Raw genomic sequence first — 20,342 nt, 5'->3', positions numbered from 1 at the left:
CTTGTTTTCGACCCATATCTGTGGCTTAACCATGCTCAGTAGCCAGGCGAAGGGTGTTCACTACCCCCCACCCTCCAAATGGGCAGTTAGCAAGCTCGTAATAGTAAGCAACATATTAGCAGTCTCTTCAAATCTTTATGTAATGAAAAAGTTTATTTGATTTTTTTAAAATAAACTTCGCTGAAAATAACGCCACCTCTCACACCTTTCAACCATATGGATTTCGGAACTGTTCCAAATAAAAACATTCCCTACTGGTCATGCTTGAGTTCGTACGTCACGTAGGGGTTTCAATCTCGAAGAATGGTTAGCCAAGTCATTACCTTGTTTCCGAAGAAACAAAATATATTTCGATATTGTAATATTATGTATTGTATCTAATATATTTCTGTGTAAAAAGAAATATATAACTGAAATGCTAGCAATATGGCCTTAGTTGCTAATGCTCCTAAAAACCGAATAACAACAACAACAACTGAAATGCTAAAAATATATATGCAAAAAAAGTAAAAAATAAATGTCTTTACGTTCAGTGTTATACTGAATTAATTTGTGAAAAAAAATCTGTGGTTTTATTTTATTTTTGCAGACGGAAGAAATCTATTAAGGCTTTTTCTAATGAGGTTAGAGAAACACATACTTGGCTTTTTTATTAATATATGAAGTAAAGAGCCACTGTACTATATGTATATTTAAATTAAGTATATTAGGTAGTTACGAATGAAAAATTTAAAAATATTAAATAAGGGTTTCCTTTATTATTATTAGCCATGTAATGCAAGGAAGCCTGAGGCTTATGCTACACCAGCCAAAAAAATTTCCCGAATTACCCTGAGAGAGGGGGGGGGGGGAATCACCAAGAAAGAAAAGGATGATGATATCCAGCTCAGGACCCTGGGTTTGCCAAGCCCATACTCACCCAATATAGTAAGTAATGTTTTGTTTAATTTCTTACTTATGCGTATCATACTATTCATAATAAATTTACCCTTAAAAATTTATCCTTTAGCACATGCCAAAGCGTAAAGTTCATTGTATTTGATCATTTTTGCTTCCCTAGTTACAAAGAAATAAGTCGTATGCTCTTTGCATATGTTACAAAGAAAGAGGTTGTATGCTCTTTCCATCTATACCAAAACTATAGTTAAAACATAATTACTGTAATTTTACTAAATATGTACTTCATTTCCAGTCCCCAACTACTTGAAAGCAATAACTGTTTTTATACAGAGTCTGTTTTGTTTGTTTATTCCGCCAAAGGCAGTTCAGTCTCTGAAAAACAGTTTAGTACCAGTGAGAGGGTCATCAATTCACCTTGTGACATTGGGAAAAGGATGGGGGTGACCGCTTCATCGTTTCTCTAGTGTGAAAGTGCCCAGTCGGACGTTAACTTGTTGGGAAGTCAATATTCAAGGTCAGCGACAAGCCAACCAAAAATGGATAATGTGAATACAGATCACGTAAATTCTGGTGGTGAACAACCAACCTTTGGAACCTAGCCACGCCAACAGTAAAATAATAAGAAGGATTGCGCCTCTGATTAAAACGAAATGTCAGTTTTATTTCTGATAAAATTCAATTACCTACTGATCATTGAGTTACATTTTTATTCAGTTGGAAGTTAGTACGTTTCCAGGAGACTAAAATTCGCTAAATGGAAAGTTCTTATACTAAGCATTTGTGCTTTCTGTTTTCGAAATTATAGCCACGAGTGACTTAAGAGTTGTACTACAAATAAACAGCGTTCCCATTACAAAATTACAATTGCAAGCCGTACCATTGAGAGAGTGGTACAGCCATATCCGAAAGAAACGACGGTTGTATTTTTTTTTTTTTTTTTTTTCAAATTTTCATTCAATTTTAGGTGGACAACGTGGAAGAATAATTCGACCAAGACAATAAGCTTTGAAATAAAAATCCACGTTGCGTTTTCATCGCAGGTGGTGTACTTTATGAAATTATTTTCGAACCACACAGTCCCTATCTTTAAATATAATATATTTTAAAAATTTATTAAATATATTAAATATAATAAATTCAAAGATGATTTAATATATTAAATATAATATATTTCAAGATCGAGACTTATTACTCTCAAACTTAGTTCTAATTTTTCTCGCAGTAAATTCTTTGTTAGATAGAACCCTTACACCTTTCTAGAAATGATGCAAGAAAGCAAGCTTATATAGCATCAGGCCAAAAAAAAAAAAAAAAAAAACCCTACACAGTCCACCCATTCGTACCCTCCAAGAATTTGTCTAGTTCTTTGAATTTATTCAACCCATCCGTTTCCACAACGACGGATGGAAGCTTGTTCCAACAATCAGCCATCCGCTGGCTGAATAATTCGACCAAGACAATAAAGCTTTGAAATAAAAATCCACGTTGCGTTTTCATCGCAGGTGGTGTACTTTATGAAATTATTTCATAAAGTACACCACTTGTACTTTATGAAATTATTTCATGTACTTTATGAAATTATTTCATAAAGTACTTTATGAAATTATTTCATAAAGTACATCACCTCAAACTTCCTCACATATATCTTGCAACCATTCTTTCTCAACTTGAATTTGTGCCCCCTCATGTATGTAGTCCCAGCAGGTGGAAGAATGTCATTAACATTCAGCTTACTCAATCCATTCAAGGCTTTAAACACTCCAATCAGATATCCCTGCAGGTGCCTAGTCTCGACTCGAATGTTTGTACTTCATTCTAAAAAGTTTTCTTTATCTTTCCTTTTTTGCTTTTGTACATAGAATGTAAATAGTTGTTGTTGAAAATGTATCTACTGTTCACGTTTTAATATAAAAAAAAAAAAAAAAAAAATAGTCTCGATACGCTGTAATTTGCCCGCTGAGTTGGCGCTTAATTTCTGCACGCTCCCCGCACGTGATACACACCCAAAGACATCCCTTGGCTGGACCATGCCCTGTTCCAGAAAGATCTGCAAACATTTCACAAGTGGGCACGCGTCTGGAAACCTCTGTGTACCGTAAGCCAATGTGGTGCGGGCAATTTACCAACTACAGATCAGCCCACGTCCCTTGCCATCTAAATAGCACTGCACGCGCTCTATTCTCTCGAGCTTGGAGCCATTCCAGCTCAGAGGAAGTTAAGCGCACCGAGATTTCCAGAGTAAGAACTGACCTAGTCAATTGTGGGTACCCAACCCATGTATTAGACAAGTGCTTGCTACAAGCACTAGAACTTATGGCCCATCTGAGTACGTCGTCCCCACGTGACAATGTACCTACTGCCTATATTCCTTATTATCCGGGGACGTTGGACCAGATTTCTAAAATCTTCCGCGAGTACAATATAAAATGCGTACAGCTTCCTGGTAGGAGTTTACGTTCTGTGGTTTCGAACGTTAAGACTTCCATCGCCCCTCTCTTATGTAGTGGAGTAGTATACCGCGTAACTTGCAATGATTGCTGCAGTTTCTATATAGGGGAGAGCTATAGACGGCTTCAGGATCACCTTGCAGAGCATGACAGATCGATTCGCCCAGGGTAAACTGACCACTCGGCAATCGCAGAACATTTCTGGTTAACACATCATGACCTTAACCCCAGACGCGATCCCGACACTTCCGTTACCCCATTTGGCTAGAATAGTTGAACATATCATGCTGTCCAAAAGCCTTGAATCGTTGCAAGGGTGCGAGGTCTACACCCTATCTTGGAATCAACAGTCTTGAAACTCGACAAGCGCTGGCAGCAAATCCACACTCGTCCACGCCCCAATTTAGTGAATAATGTTCACTCACACAGCGATATGCGCATTAGAGCACCCGCAACTCACTTGGTATTTATTTTATTTTAATTCTATCTCTAACCTCTATTTTTTTTAGTATTTTGCCGCCGTAGCTTAGTGGTCAGGCGCGCGGGTGCATAAGTACACGTTCCTCGAGTGACCGGGGTTCAAGCCCATGACTACTAAATACGGTGCTGTTTCTTGTATTCTATCTATCTTGTGAACTCCTCTGACCGTTTGGTCGTCCCGGAGTATGAACAGAAAATTTATTTATTTATTATTTTGTTTACATCTTTTGCTGAAGAAGGGTTTCGTTTACTCTGAACGCTCCATACTTAGTTATTAAAAATTTCGTGACTGGATACTCTGCATTGTTACTCTTTTACATTTCACAAGTTGTGCATTTTGTTAGGTAATGATACTTTGGAGAATTGCGCTCTTCGGTTCTCTCCCCGAGCTTCAGCACTCCCGCTATTCTGTGCCGTTGCTTTGCTGCCTAGTCTGGGGAATGATTTCCGTTTAAATGCAATTTAAATGATTAACAATGAAAATTAATAACATTAATAAATTTAATTGATTAATTCACAATACTAGACTAAGCTAACAGATTCCTAAATGCAGTGATACGTATTACGCTATCAAGTTTTACGATATTCCTTACGCCAGCAGTTCCCGAACTGGGGTCCGTAGACCAGTTCCAGAGGGTCCGCGAAATGACCCTCTGGAACTGGTCAAATTATTCGTTCTATGTATAGCAAATTGATGATAAATAAAGATATTATTATATATTTATTTTTACGTAAAAATAAGAATAAAGTTGAGTTCTTTTAAACATAAAACTTTGAATTTTCTTTTCAGAAAACCCAGTGTTCATACATATATATATACACACAGAGAGAAACATACGCATATACATAGGAGGTCCGCGAACTTTTTTTTTTTCATTTTTGAAGAGGTACGTAGATCTCAGTAGTTTGGGAACCGCTGCTGTACGCTATCAAGTTCAAGAAATACGTTATGGTATACCGTACGATTGTAGGGTTAAATTAGTAGGTTTATATTCTTACTAAAAAGTAAAATTCCTTAGCTAAACACAAAAAGATGTATTCTCTCGATCTTGCGAACTCCTCTGACTTTAATTTTTTTCTGTATTAACCACCATGGGAAAATTCTAAATGATTAATGTCATTGGCATCGTGAAGCATACTACCAAAATAGTAGTTTTGATTTTGAAATGCGTGCTCTCTTTGACTTTCAGCTTTTGAGGAAATTTTTCGTAAAATATTTCCCATAGTTCATTATCGTATACAGTTTTCCGTAAAATATTGCTTTCTCCTTCTTGAAGCTTGCTTCAAAGATCAAACCAAATTTCGTGGAATTGTTCTTGGCAGAAACATATTTAAGTTTTACGTCAAAATGTGTTCAGACCAAAGGTTTATTTAGTTGAATCTAACTCAATAAATAAATGTATACTTGCATGGGTGTACTTGTATAGGTGCATGTATACTTGCGTGTACACCAATGCTAGGAGTTTAGTAAATAAATTTGATGAATTTGAGGTATTGCTCAAAACATCAAAGGCAGATATTGTTGGGACATCAGAGACGTGGTATCACACAGATATAAGGAATGCGGAACTGGAATTTGGGGAATACAGTGTGTATAGAAAGGATAGACAGGACAGGAGGGGAGGATGGGTTATGCTATTAGTTAAGAAACACATAAAATCCAAGGAAGTGAAGCCAGTGGACATCACTGGACAGTGCAGTGTCGAGTCAGTTTGATGTGACATAAGCATTGGGAGATCAAAATTGAGAGTAGGAGTGTGCTATAGGCCTAATGACTCTGATGAGTATAATAAGATAAGATGCAAATTCGAAATAACCGTCTATCTGAGAACGAAATCTCTCACACAGTTTAGTCTGCGTGGCAAGCGGTTGGAAGGCGGTAAATTACTCCATGGGAAATATCACATTTGAATTACCTATTGATCATTGAGTTCAGTTTTCACACATATCGTTTTTTATATTAATAAACTCGCTTTTACATCGGAATTGTGTTCATTTGAAGAGTTTCCTAACTACAAGTAACATTTGAAATTAATTCTCTGTTATAAAAAATGTGTAATTTTTAGAACAGAGCAGAAAGTAAACGAGCAGAAAATAACAAACATTTTCCATTCAAGCAGTAAACAACAGCCATCCAATTTTTGCATGAATATTGCTAATGCACGATTAAACATGTGAGAACATAGATCTAATAATCACAATTAATACCAAGCAACGAATAGACTCCGCGGAAGCCAAAATAGTTCTAGTTTTGCAATTAAGGCAGAGGCATCAGTGTAATCTGTAATGTTTCAGCTGCGAACTCATGCCTTTTCCATGCGGTGGAGCGGAGCAAACATAACTACTGTGTACGTGAAAAGGTTCAAACTCTTAAGGAAGAAACACATAAAATTAAAATAGTTTTCATGGTTTACCAGTGTAACAAGTAAGGTTTCTCAGGGACCGGTGTTGGGGGCCCATTCTCTTTCTAATTTTCATAAACGATGTTGCCAAAGAAAACTGTCAAAGTTTGTTGATGGTATGAAGGATGGTTAATAATTCGTTCCAGGTCTTGCTTCAAAAAGACTTGGATCGGTTGCATATGTGTTCCGAAAAATGACGGATGAAGTTTAATACTTCTAATAAAAGGTTATACAACATTTAGGGGGAAAAAATCCTGGTATTACGTGTAAGCTGAGGGGAGAGGAATTACAAGTGGTTCAGCACGAAAAAGACTTCGGTGGTTACTTCAGACATGAAAATTTCCATGCAGTATAAACAGGTTGGCTACGACGGCACATAGTGTCCTGTACGTGCCGTAGGATCTTTGCTACCAGGGAGGAGGACATCATTATTCCTCTACCCAAGATGATGGTTAGACCGCATTTAGGATACTGTATTCAGTCTGAAGATTGCCCCTATAAAAAGACGTACAACTTCTGGAGGGGATTCAAAGAAGGGCGACCAGATTAGTGATGAGTGCAAATTTGCGCACATACAAATAACGGTTTAAAAGGTGTGGAAGGCAAAGTTTGACAAGTAGACATCTAAGAGGAGATCTCATTGAAGTGTATAAAGCGCTGAAGGGTTTGAGTAAAATGAACGAGGAAGGTCTGTCTCCCTATTAGAAAGTAAAACCGGGGAGGGGACACAAAGCTAAAATCATGAGATCCACTCCTCTGTTATTCCGTGAATAACAGAGTGGATCTTATGAAGTTTATTGATGGGTATTGTTGACTGTTGCAATGAATTATATCCAAAGATACAGAGGCCAGTGAATTTGACTAAGTTCAAAGAAGTGGAATTGAATAGTTACTTTAAAAGGCCTCTTGCAGCCGCATTAAAAAAAAAAAAAAAAACGTGAAAAATAAATAATTCTTGTTTGGTTGAATTTATTTCGCACCAAGCTGTCAGCTGAGGACAGCTCGCCTAACTGGCAATAATGGACATACAGCTTTTGTTCTTCGCTTTGTTACTGTTATGTCAGCCTTGAACTCATCTAGTTTCAGCTGTTTCGCTGGTAAATAGCTGTTGCGCATATATAGGGTGAAACATCAAAATATCCTTCAACAATTTATTAACTGCATAGAGCTGTGGATGTTAATTTCGATTCTTTTATATTTAATTCTGTACATGTGTGTTTATATATATATTTAAAGTTATATGTGATACAATAGCACCATCATGCAATTTTTTTTTTCATAGCTGCTTTGTCACTTTTCCATCATCTGAAATTTATATCGCGCCATTTTTTCTTTTCATAGCTGCTTTGTCACTTTTCCATCATCTGAAATTTATATCGCGCCATTTTTTCTTTTATCCAGTGTAGGAACAGCAGACAGGCTTTCTACATGAATGAAGTTACAGTAGACTTTTTTTTAGAGGTTTTTTTTTTTTTTTTTTACCCAGTTCTTCCCTCCAACGGAGTTATCCTCAGGCTGTTCACTGAAAGAAAGAGGGTTGTTTGCCCCAGAGACTGGCCGCTCATTAATGATAGGTAAACGTAAAAACAGGACCGCAATACATACTCTTTCCTGCGGCTTCTTCACAGGATGCTACCACTTACCTTGTTTTGACCAAATCCTTTTCCAATGTCTTTGCTTTATGACCTTCAAGAGGGCACCAACCCTCTCATCATAATCAGATGTTTGGAGAGGAATGAACGATGGAAAGAAAAAAGCGAAAGGACCGGTTAAATGACTTCGGGAGAGGTGGCAATGCAGGTTACCAGTTCATATATTCATCGTCTGGACACAACCTCGGGTCAGATTACCCTTGTTCAACAAACAGCTACAAAGATAGGCACTTGCTTTCACAGAAGAGGTAAGGTTTTTTGAAATGGTGGATTTGTTTTATTATTGGAGAATGTTGATTTGGTATTGTGGGTGTATTTTGGTCAGTATTCAAACAACCGAATATTGACCACAATACAAAAACACAAAGGTTTACAGTTTAGAGCATGAAAAGCTGGAAAAGTACGAAATCAAGTACGTAATGAGGTTCTCTCTTTTTTCCAAAATACAACAATTGAAGCACAAAAAGTTACGCGGAATTATCCATTACTACAAGTATCTCCGCAGTGCATTTTAGCGGGTAGAGTAGTTATTTGCTCCAGCTGCACGGTACAACAAAATCGACATTTTATCTGCTTACATATTGTCTCACTATTCTTCCATGCTGTGTGGAAAAAAAGGACTGCGTTCAATTTGTATTGAAAATGGAGATGTTTTCCTGAGCTTTTTATTTTTTTTTTTTATTCACATAGCGACTATATTCGTCAATCTTAGGTGAGAATAACATAGATTTTTATCCAGAAAACCTGGGTTTTTCGTCTCGCAAACGTTTTAATCGAACAGAAAATATACAAGTTAGAGAAATTCTTCCCTAACTCTTCACGTTCTTGAGTTTCTTCGGCATTTATTCTAAATATAATTTAGAATAAAAGAATTAAAAGTTTAATGAAAACAAGGCCTGACGTAGCCCAGTGGTCAGGAGCGAGAGTGCATAGCACGCGTTCCTTGAGTGTACCGGGGTTCAAGCCCGTGACTACTAAATACGATAAATATTTGTATTGACGATTTATTGTAAACTCTACTGACTTGGTTGTCGTGCCGGAGTATAAACAGAAAAAAAAAAAAAAAAAAAAAGTAATTTTGTACCAGCAGCAGCAGCAGCCCGCAAATGGTCTTTCAGTAAACGATTGAAACACTAAAGCCTTACAGGGAAGTTGATGTTGGGTTGAATTAGGTTGGTTTGCTTAGGATTTGTTATCGAGAGAAGTAAGGGCTTAGGGCGTTAATACATCATGTCAGTAAATTGCGTGTAATGGGTAATTACTGTTCCATTTCGGTGGAATTAAAACCCGAGTTTCTGAGAACGCCCGAGATCTCACTCGGCCGCAATGTGAAAAAAAAAAAAATTATAGAATTCTTTCCCATTCTGTTAGGAAATGATTTTTCGACTCCGACCGGTGATGGAAATTGAACCAAGTGAGAAATCGAGCGTTTATCACACGATGTTAGAGAGCTGCTTCACTACACGCAGCGACTCGTACCGCGTATTCTTATTAAAGAAATGTTAGCTACTTATGCACAGTGTCATCTTTAAGTTCAGAAATTCCGTTGTCAAGAATCAATGATTAATTGAAAACAGTGTAAAATTTGTGTATGTATACCTTCGTAAACCTACCAAGCTTACAAATTACACAAATTTACACTGCCTGGACGCTTTATTAGTATTCTAAAGTAATAGCGCGCAGAATGCTGTTGGTCCGTATCACTGCTCCGACACGACGTGAAATGCAGTCATCAATGTGTTGAAAAGTGACACTAGGAATATTTGACAATCTACTTAACAGAACTCCCCTTAATTTGCGTAAACAGAGAGGTGCGCTAACGAACATGCATCTCAAGTTTATTCCATAGATGTTTAATGGAATCAGATCGGTAATTGGGCTGGCCATGGCAACTGCCCAAAGTCTTCCTTATGTTCCTAAACCGCTCTTTCTGGTAGTGGATGGTTGCATTATCTTGAAGGTTGATGGTTGCAGTATATTGAAGGTTGCATTATCTTGGATGGTTTTCAGTGGATGGTTGCATTATCTTGAAGGCACGTTGTGGAGTGTACCTGATCCGCAACGTTGTTAAGATATGTTTTGAGTTTCAAGGTGCCATCCCCATTGAGCAGGGAACTAAACATATACTAAACATCTAAAAATATACAATGAAAATATGACTTACACCATTACGGGTGTGGGTCATGTTTTCGTGGTATATTTTTAGATAGTTCCAGCAGCCTGTGTTGTCGGTACACCACAAGTTAGTTTCAGTGCCTTGTGTGGTTTCCTGCATACTGTATATTCAGTCTTACAACGGTGCTGGGAAGCACATTTTGGGACGAATCGTAGAGCATGACTTGCCTCTGGTCTTTCTGTGCCATTCTTTTGTTTTCTTGGCCCCAACGCAGCCGTATTTTCCGAAGGGTGTTGTCAGAAATCTTACGCGATGATAGCGCATTAAATGCACAGAATCTCTCTCTCCGGAGACGTCCAAGACCTACAGCATACATTTTCGGTCGTAGTTGCGTCTGGCGGAAAACATTCGTTTTCCGCCAGAATGAAAAAAACGAATGACACTGGTCTTTGAACAAGTGCAGCCATCTTCCAAATGCATACAGATAATCAATTTTATTTGGAAGTCCGTGAGATCCTGTTCATTCCCCATTTCGCGAAGTCAGTTGGGCATTAGTTGAGTTACACGGCTTCAAAGCGATTTCCTGCAAACATCACACAAGGTGATGCCTTCGATTTACCTAATTTTGCATAGGTTGTTGCATATAGCCTCCATAGTATTAATAAAGTAGTCTGGCAGTGCATAAAGCAAAGTGATGGAAGCATTAATCCAATTTTTTATTCCAGGTTCTCCAAGAACTTCCACCACCAATTTAGCTGCCATGATTTGGTTCCTGTTCGTATTGTCACTTCCTACTGCGTATACTGCTGAACCTCGATTCAGTCGTCCGTATGGTATGTATAGTCATGAGAAACGTTCTATTTCTTTTGTGTCCTATCAGTTACAGATTTGGCTGTACTCAAAGTAGGAGCTATAGCTCGTACTTTGAGTGCCAAAATGAAGCAGCATGTCATTATTTTTGTTATTTGTTTTTTTTTTTTTTTTTTTTTTGTTTTTTTTTAGGAGCATTAGCAACTAAGGCCATATTGTTCCGGGAATATGCGGTGGTCATTCCCTGACCTTTCCGCATCCTCCGTATTTGGTGGTGACGGGATGTCATTATTGTGAGAAAAAAAAATCGGAACGTAAGATCTCCGGTGTTGTAATTTAAAAATTAGATTCGGCGTAGAAATGTAACATTGAACGTTTACAGAATTCTTTATGATAAATTAGATGAAACTGATCTCTTAACTTCATTTTCTATGCAATGGGAGTCTTAGGACATGTGGCTATCATAGACGAGGTCCATTGGGGAATTTGTTGAAGAAAGGCTTAATTAGGGTACTGTTTGTTTTGCAAGAAGAAAAATTTATATCGCACAACATTTTCGTAATCCGAAGTCAAACCTATCCTGATATATATATATATTTTTTTAAGGTAACCTTAGTGAAATATGCTAAATTAATTCATGCTCAAAAATTAATGCATTTAAAATACCATATACCCGATTTAAAATACCATATTATTCACAAATCATTGAAAAATGTAATGAAATAAAAAGCAATGGATTCAAAACACTGATTTACATGATTAAAGTGATGGTCAAAACTGTAATCAGTGAAATTACATTTAAAGTGTCAGATCTACTGGAAAGCAAATTAAATGAGTGGGAAATGGTGGGAAAGCTAGCTGACTAACGTGGGTTCGGATGTATTAGTATTAGCCGTATAGTGCAAGTAAGCTGGAGTTTAATTCGTATCATTTGTTTGGGATATATTCATTTTTAAAGGGCATATTCTATTGTATATTTTAATGTAATACACATTTTATATCTACTAACCCCTCAAGGTTGATTGGGTGACAGACAAACTTCGCTATATTACGAAGAGTGTGAATATCTCTCCCTCCCTATGCCTTGTTTAAATATATTTTTTAGATATACCGGGTGCTTATAAAATAAGTTTCCCTATTCAGGCGACCCTAGTGTCAAAACGGTTAGAGAGAGCACTGTGAAAATCGGTGGGTATGTCATTTAGGGTAAGGGGGAAGCGATTTGTAGAAGAAGAAAAAAATAGTTCAAATTCCCGCCACCAGGGGAGAAATTGACACTGTATACATAAGATGGAGTACTTAACTTAGGAATAGATTTTAATAACAGAACTTAGAAATCTACAAATATTGTTCTATGTGCTTTCTTTCACTTGAGATGACATTCTGAAAACGGAGGACTGCGTGCGACACAGTTTCGCGTAGCATCTCATTGGGGATGTTGGCTACACGTTGTTTAAATCTTGCTTTCAAATCGACAAGCGTCTGTATGCTGCCACGGTAAACTCTGTCTTTCAGGTATCTCCTAGCCAGAAATCACAGAGATTGAAATCTGCTGATCGGGCTGGCCAGAACTGCGGAAAGTCTCTAGAAATGATGCGATTGATCATTTCCGAATGCTGAACGGAGTAGTTCCTTCACTTGTCGACCAACGTGGGGAGGAGCACCATCTTGCATGAGGTCTCGAAGCATTGCGTTTCTTGCATAGTGGGAATAATGTGATCTCTTAGAAGAGCGCAGTACCGTGCACTAGTTACCGTACACTTTACGGCTGGCATGAGGTGTAGACTCTTCAAAGAAAAATGGTCCGATTATAAACTCTGCTGGCTTAGCAGCTGTGAATCCACACCATACTGTAACATACGGACTTTGTAGTGGTCTTTCATGCAGATGGACGAGAAGTTCCCTATATTCGGCAGTTTTGTGCATTTACAGCCCCCTTGAAGAGTGAAATGTGCCTCATCAGGCCACAAGATCATTCGAGCCCATGTATCGTCAAGTTCCATACGAGCCAGAAATCGTAGAGCAAAGTCTATTCCTTGTTGCTGATCACAAGACTTTAGTTTTTGCACTACGTGAATCTTGTACGTGAACCAGCGTAAAATTATTCGAAGCACTTTACGTACAAGTCTCTTGACACCTGTGGCACTACTGACTGGTAGTGTTTCGCATTCTGACCATTGCAACCGCCACTTCATCCACTAATCCTTTGCGATACGTGGTCGTCCCCTGCCTGGAATTACGCCTAACTCCCCGGTCGCTTCAAAATTTTTATTAGTTTTCGAAGCTCCATTGACAACGTCAAAGATCCTCTATTCAAACCTTTAAGTTTCCGATATTCACGTAGTGCTGCATTAGCGTTGCTATTATTCTGGTAGGATAGCTTTACTAAGAGCACGTTCCTTTTTTGTAAAAGCCATGATGGTTATTGACGGTGGCGTTGGCCTTTCTGCTTTTATCTAACAGGATGCCATTTGCACAGAAGTGTATTGCTAAAAAAAATAGTACCGGAACGCTTAGCTACAAATAGTTACCTACGCTTTTTTCATTTGCAGAAATAAGTCAAAGATCAGAATATTTATTCAGTATTTATTTATAACTATTAAATAAAAATTTCAAAAGTAAAAAACAAAGACAAAAAAATTTAAAAAATCAGAAAAGAAAAACGAAAACGAAAACAAAATAATAAAAAAAATACTATTTAGAAGAATCATAGAAATTCCTATACAGGATCGATTACGTATTCTTGTGTGACTGCCCTTTTTGTTTGTTGGTCAACAGCAGAACGATGAGACCGCAACCAAGTTCGGACATAAAAATTTGGATTCCATAATTCTAATTGGTGGACCGTGTAATTTAATAAACAACAAACATTTAGAAAAAAGTGCCAGAACGATGTTCCGGTGCGTTCCGGCCCGAATACATCACTGCATTTGCATAAGCAGCGTGTCTCGAAGTAAATGACATTTGTGCAGCGCCGTTTTCCCCTGGTGGCGAAAATTCGAACTTTTTTTTTTTTTTTTTTTTGTCCTTTTACAATTCGCTTCCTCATACCCACCGATTTTCATAGCCTTAACTCTAACCGTTTTGACAATAGGGAAACTTATTTTATAACCACCCGGCATATCTATAAAAAAAAAAAAAAAAAACAATCGGACATTTGCGAAAAGGGAAGCGGTGATAATGTCTTGCTTCTTTCGCTTCCCAATGTTTAAACAGTGGCATGGGGGAGAATATATCTGCTATCCCCGCAAGGTTGTCTGAGTAGCATATCCACTATAGTCCGAAAGTAGTGAATATGTAACACAGACAACCGTTATAGATATATCCTCTTCCACCTCCCATGCCATTGTTTAAAAATCGGAAAAGCGAATGAATGAGGAAATTATCATTGCTTACCTTTTCTGTTGGTAACGATCATTATGTACCATTCAAAGAAATCAGATTAAGGAAATTGTGAGACGTGTCTGTCTGGAGGAAAAGGATGCCAAATATGCAATTGCATACGAAATAGTAATAATAAATAACAGTAATATCGCTATATAGTGCAAGGAAACCACAGGCATTTTGCACTGGGGAAAAAAAAAAAAAAACACCAATAGATAATAAAATAGAAATTATATGCTTAAGGATCCAGTTGACCTTTGAAATTATTCAAAGTGTAAGCCTCAACTACCTGCGAGGTCAACTTGGTCCAGCAATCAATGACTCGCTGGCTAAAAGAAAACGTCCTACAATTTGATCTAAATCTCAACCCCTGTAAGGATTTATGGTCATTAGTTCTGGACTTCAATATAACATAGTAGACGTAATGTTATTGTTATGCGGTTCCTGTGGTTCCTACAAATCTGCGTTAAGTAGTCTGTTAACTTTGCAAAGCCGGTCAGTGTGGGTTTTGTGAGTAGTGTGTTGTTTGACTGGCCTCTTTGTTACTGGGAGGCGCGATTACTAGGAAGGAGTCTCCCAGCATCCGTCCACTGGCACGAGGAGCCTGACCACTGAGTAAAAAAACATCTGACGGGCTGTCTACATTCATGCAGGAGCGAGAGTGGGGAGGAGCTAAGGAAAGAGCAGAGAAGAGACAGGAAAGTGGAAGATAGGGAAGACAGCGGGGGATGGCAGAGCATAGGCATCCCCCAGGAGAGAAGAGTGCTGGGTGCAGTTGAGGGGGGGGAGCCTGGAGGATTGTGGGTAGGGAGATTTTAAGCTAGCCTCCAGTACTGGGGTTAAGGAAATAATAATTCATTACGTACTGAACATAATGTCAAAATCAGAAATGTCAGAATTGTGCGAAACAAAGGAGTTTTAATTGAAAACAACGAATAAAGGTGATTTGGAAAAGATTGCACAAACTGTATTTTTTTCAGAGGCTGGCATCCAGGTTGACAAACCAAGACTATCTTATCCCACATTTTTGGTATATGATATCTCGAAAGAATTATCACGGGAAGATATCATTGAGGACGTTTACAATAAAAATCTCAAAGACTACAGATTTAGTTTAGAAGAAATTCAAGAAGAAGTAAGCCTTCGCTTTAGCTCTGGCACCAAAAAAAAGTTATCAATTGGGTTATAGGTTTTTCCCCGCTGATTTTGAAGCATATAATGGACAACGACAGACTTTACTTGGGCATTTCCGCACACAAGTTCAGAAGATTTACGGTTGTCACCATATGTTTTCGTTGTTTGGCTTTTGGTCACTTGACGCAGAATTGTATGCACAGGGCTGTTTCCTGTGGCCATTGCGCGGGCGGCGAGCACTTTTTCGCCTATTGTCCACACAAAGAGGATTCTCCTAAATGTATTAACTGCAAGCGAAGAAACAGGGATTTTAATCGCTTAGTACGAGACTCGCACTGCCACTAATTTTTACGTGCAGTTGAATTGGAAAAACAGCGAATATTACATGGATAATAAAACTTGAAAGCAATATAAGTACAGTAGCATATCACATCAATTTTATTTAAAAGTCCTGCGAGTCAATGCCCAACGCTGTAGGGCAGTCGCTGATGCGCTTAGGGTTGTTTCCCTTCAGGGAGATTATGATTTTCAACTGTTACAGGCGCCTTTCTGTCATCATCAGAAATCTGACAACACTTATAAAATTCTAGGTTATCCTCTTGTGGCCAGAACAATTTCGGTTAATTCGGTGAAGCCTAGAACGGCTATTATTGTTTTTAACAACAATCTACTGTATCTGTTACTGTGGTCACTCGATTTTGCACATCCTTTTCCGCTTGTATATGTTTCGTCCAACTTAACTGGATTTCTACATGGTATAATTGTGCTGTGCTCCTGCTGAAGATATGGGTGTCTCCTTCCATTGTTGGGGGAAATTTACAACACATTTGTAGATAGTAATATACTTGTGTTAATGGATTCGAACTCAAAATCTAAAATGTGGTAGAGCAGTGAAAATGATCAACGTGGATGGGCCTTGGAGGAGTTTATCCTATTATAATAATTGTTTACTTTGTTTATAATTGTTTACATTGGAATGTAAACAATTATCCGAATATGCTAACTACATTTTGGAATGTTCACGGGGAATCTAATATCGGTCTAACTGTGTCATCTCTAGGTTTAACCCAATGTGTCACAAATTTGGAGGTGAAGACAGATATTTGTAATAGTGACCACCGTACCATTTCCTTCCAAGTGTCGATTTCTGCTGGTGGACAAGATGAGGAGAATAACTTACAGGACTTGACAAGATTCTCAACAAACGCCGCCAATTGGAATCGGTTTAAAGAATTATTCTCTTCTGAATTGACTAATGAACGTGCTATACAACTTAATACTTTCTCAGTTTTAGAGTATGCACATTTTGTACAAAACCTATTACCAGTCCTTGAGGTTGTCACAGACATTCTCTCAGATATGCCAGATGAGCTGCACTTGCTACCCAAGAGTCTAAAACGCTGATAGAACTGATATTCGGATGACACTCAAGTCAAGTGGGCCCAATTTCGGCTATGTCTGGACGGTATGTGGCAGCCAAATCTTCTGCTTGCACCTTCACCATGGTGAGACTGTTAGTAATCCTGGGTATAACCTCCATGCACAAGCACACTGTGCGTGACCACCCAGGTGTGAACCAACGTAAGCAGGGGTCGAGGTGTGGCGCCCCCAGCACATGAAGCAATGCCGCCCCTCTGTGTTACCAGGCAATACTAGGTGGTAAATGACTCTCATCAACCGGTGCAATACCACCACTCTGCTTATTGGAGGCTTGAACTATTGGAACCCATGTTTAGTCTCCAGAGCTAAGTTCCATTCAACCCTTCCCCATCTCTTCCATCATGCAGTATGATTGATGACTTTGAGGTTATGATGAACATCGTGGCAAGATCCAATCTTCCATACATTTCGAGGATATAGCTCTAAAACGGTGTTCGCAGGCCGGCCACTAGTTAGTACACCGGACCGAACCTATTGGTAACTCTCTAGGAGGCTTCTGGATCAGCTAGTGTATAATCTTGCTACCTCTACTCTGCTAGATAGTAACTGTAGGGAATCCGAGTAGTGTGTATGTGGGGGGCATTGTCGAGGCCACGTTATGTCAAGGATCTGGGTATATTCTTACCATGTACACGCCATATCTAAAAATTTCATTACTTCATACAGCATGTCCCCTCCAATTTTTCTTACTATTGAATACTCTATGAATTGTCAAATTAATAGAGTAAGCTTCTTTGCGAAAAGATCTAAACCTCCCAAACACTTCCTAATTCATTTCACAAATATACGTGGTCTCAATTCTAATCTCAATGATGTCCATTGCCACTTGCAGTCTGCCAAACCCCATGTACTTTTTCTGACAGAATCTCAGTTATCAGTTGATTCAACTACTGCTCATCTCAGTTGCCAAAATTATTTGCTGTATGATTCCTTTCGCCTCAAAGGTGGTACTTGTGCATATGTCCGTTCCGATATTCCCTGTCAGTAACTTGGAAATTTGGAACCTCCTCTTTTTTGGATCTTCTCTGGCTTAAAATCTCTCTTGCTCATTGTGTCAAATTCATCTGTTGTCTCTACCGTTCTCCCAACTCCACTAATCACTTGGAACTCTTTGACTTCTTCTCTTTGCAACTTGACTTTCTCCAGTCCACCTTTCCTAACAGTGAGGTAATTTTCCTTGGTGATTTTAATGTTTATCACTCCAGCTGGCTTCCGTTTTCTTGTCACACGGACCCAGCTGGACGACATGCTGAGGCCTTTGCAATTACTAATGACCTTGCACAGATTGTTCATTTACCTACAAGAACACCGGACAGTCCAAACTATACAGCCAATATGCTTGATCTTTCTCTCACAAACAACCATTCTAAGTACACGGTCGAAGTGAGTGGTCCTTTAGGCACCTCAGATCACAACTTGGTGATTGTTTTTTCTCCAATGAAGCCTTTATCTCATGGCTATTCCCAACCTTGTATTGTTTGGCAATACAAGAATGCAAAATGGGATGATTTCTTTTCTTCTTTTCCTTGGTCGCATTAGTGTTTCAAAACTTCCGATGTCAACGTTTACTTAGATCGTGTCAGTGAAATTATTCTTGTAGGAATGGAATCCTTTATCGAACACTCCATTTTAAAATCTCGTCCTTTATCTAAACCTTGGTTTTCCAATAAATGTGCTAAGGCTGTTCAAGAGAAGAACGTTGCATATCGTAATTGGCTTGTTTCTAATTCTTCAGTTTCATTTTCTGCCTACACCAAAGCTCACAACAATTGTAAAGCAGTTATTAATCAGTCAAAACTAGAGTTTGAACAGGCTAAGAGTAGAAAACTTGCTTCTTGCCCTAATGGTAGCCGAGCATTCTGGTCTCTTTCCAAAACTATTGGCCGTAACTTTTGCCCATCTCTACTCCCACCTCTGGCTCACAAGTGGATCTCTTCAGTTCTACAGAGTTGGATTTCACAGTATCCAAAATAAATAGTAGCAAGTGTTCAGATTTGGACTTCATTGAGAATGTTGCAATAAAAATATTTCATGATCTGTATCCCCAAATCCATCTAAACTTATTTAACAAATGTTTATTAGCTGGGATCTTTCCAGGTTTCTGGAAGATAGCCTTATTTAAGATCTTACACAAGCCAGGAAAATCCAAATAAAATCCTAAAGGCTTATCGTTCTATATCATTTCTTAGTATTTTGGGAAAGCTTTTTGAAAGGCTTTTAGCTCAAAGGTTAATACACATTTTGACATCCAGTAATATGACCTCTGAGTTACAGTATGGTTTCAAGAAAGGATCCTCAGCTGAGGATGCCATTGAAGCGTTTGTAAAGCACTGTCAGGAATCCACAGAGAAATATTATAGACTTCGAGGGCACTTTTGACTCACTTTGGTGGGAGAGCGCAATCGGGTCTCTTCGTATAGCCAATTGTAATAAATTGGTTTATCAAACACTAAGATTTGGCTTGGGCCAAAGACAAAGACGCATTTCAGTGATAGTGAGATTAAAGTTGTGTTGCACCATCTAGTTTTCAACAAGTTTGTTTCCAGAGGATGTCCACAGGGCTCAGTCCTTGGACCTCTCCTCGGAACTCGGTTCTTGATCAATGGTTAACAAGGAATACTACAGATTGTTGTAAGTTGGCCTATGCTGATGAACTAAAGATTTGTATTGCAGGGAGATCCAGGCTTATCTTGGAGAATAAGGGTAAAGAAGTACTAGTTAATTTTCAGGGTTGGGTCAAAGACAATAAATTAAAGATATCTGAGACCAAGACAAAGCTTGTGATTTTTAATCATCACCTGGAGTACAGTCGACCTCCTACAATCAAAATCAATAATATCCAGATTCCATAAATAGCACAACATACACTGGTGTTCAAAGAAAGTGCATCACCTAGGAATTTCACATTTCTATCCATTTTTCTGGATGGTATGTTACATTAATGACCAGCATCACAAATAGAAATATAAACAAAAAACATTTATTAATAGTTAAAGCAAAGCTAAGTAATATTTGACAGGTGCTTCCAAAATGAGCATTTGCAACCTTTATACAACAGTTTTGGTAAACACAATTATTGCTGAAATGTTATTAGAAGCCCTCAGTTTGCTTCAGTTTATCATTTTAAATGGAAAACAAAATGAAAAGTTCACCAGGTGCAAACTAATATTTCGTTGAACCACCTCTGGCCCTGATGAGAGCAGCACACCGTCGAAGCATTGACAAGATCAATTTCTGAAGATAAACAACTGATAGTTCGTGGTTCCAAACATGAATTATGGCTTCCTGAAGTTCAAAAAGATCTTTGTTTTCAAAGTTGGCATTCCACACAATGCCAACAGTTCTCTATAGGATTCAGGTCTGGACTGGTTCCTGGCCAACTAAGAGTTCTAATGGACCGTTCTCCCCACCATTTTTTAACCTGTAACAAATGTAAACACACTACTGTCGAACCTCTAATGCAGAAATGAAGGTAAAATAACTACAGAAGTGCCTACTTATACTTTTCGCCCGATGACAAGGAGCAGAGTCGTCCTGAAAGATGCAATTACTTGGCAGGTTAAATTGGTCTCTAACG

The 20,342-nt window shown here is 38.4% G+C and overlaps 1 protein-coding gene across 1 annotated transcript in view; it reads left to right on the top strand.

Annotated features, from left to right (window-relative positions):
- Nucleotides 1-8,002: 8,002 nt before the first annotated feature.
- Nucleotides 8,003-20,342, top strand: part of LOC150079581 (endochitinase-like) — a 70,143-nt gene continuing 57,803 nt past the window's right edge. Inside the window, exons 1-2 of the mRNA XM_090383124.1 lie at nt 8,003-8,129; nt 10,723-10,830. Of these exons, the coding sequence (XP_090239250.1) occupies nt 8,003-8,129; nt 10,723-10,830 (235 nt within the window). The remainder of the gene's footprint in view (nt 8,130-10,722; nt 10,831-20,342) is intronic.

The sequence above is a fragment of the Mastigoproctus giganteus genome, chromosome 10, assembly GCF_048544385.1.
Source record: "Mastigoproctus giganteus isolate SK-2022 chromosome 10, ASM4854438v1, whole genome shotgun sequence".
Classification (NCBI taxonomy): Eukaryota; Metazoa; Arthropoda; class Arachnida; order Uropygi; family Thelyphonidae; genus Mastigoproctus; species Mastigoproctus giganteus.
The sequence above is the reverse complement of the archived record's forward strand: the minus strand, read 5'-3'. Positions and strand labels throughout refer to the sequence as shown.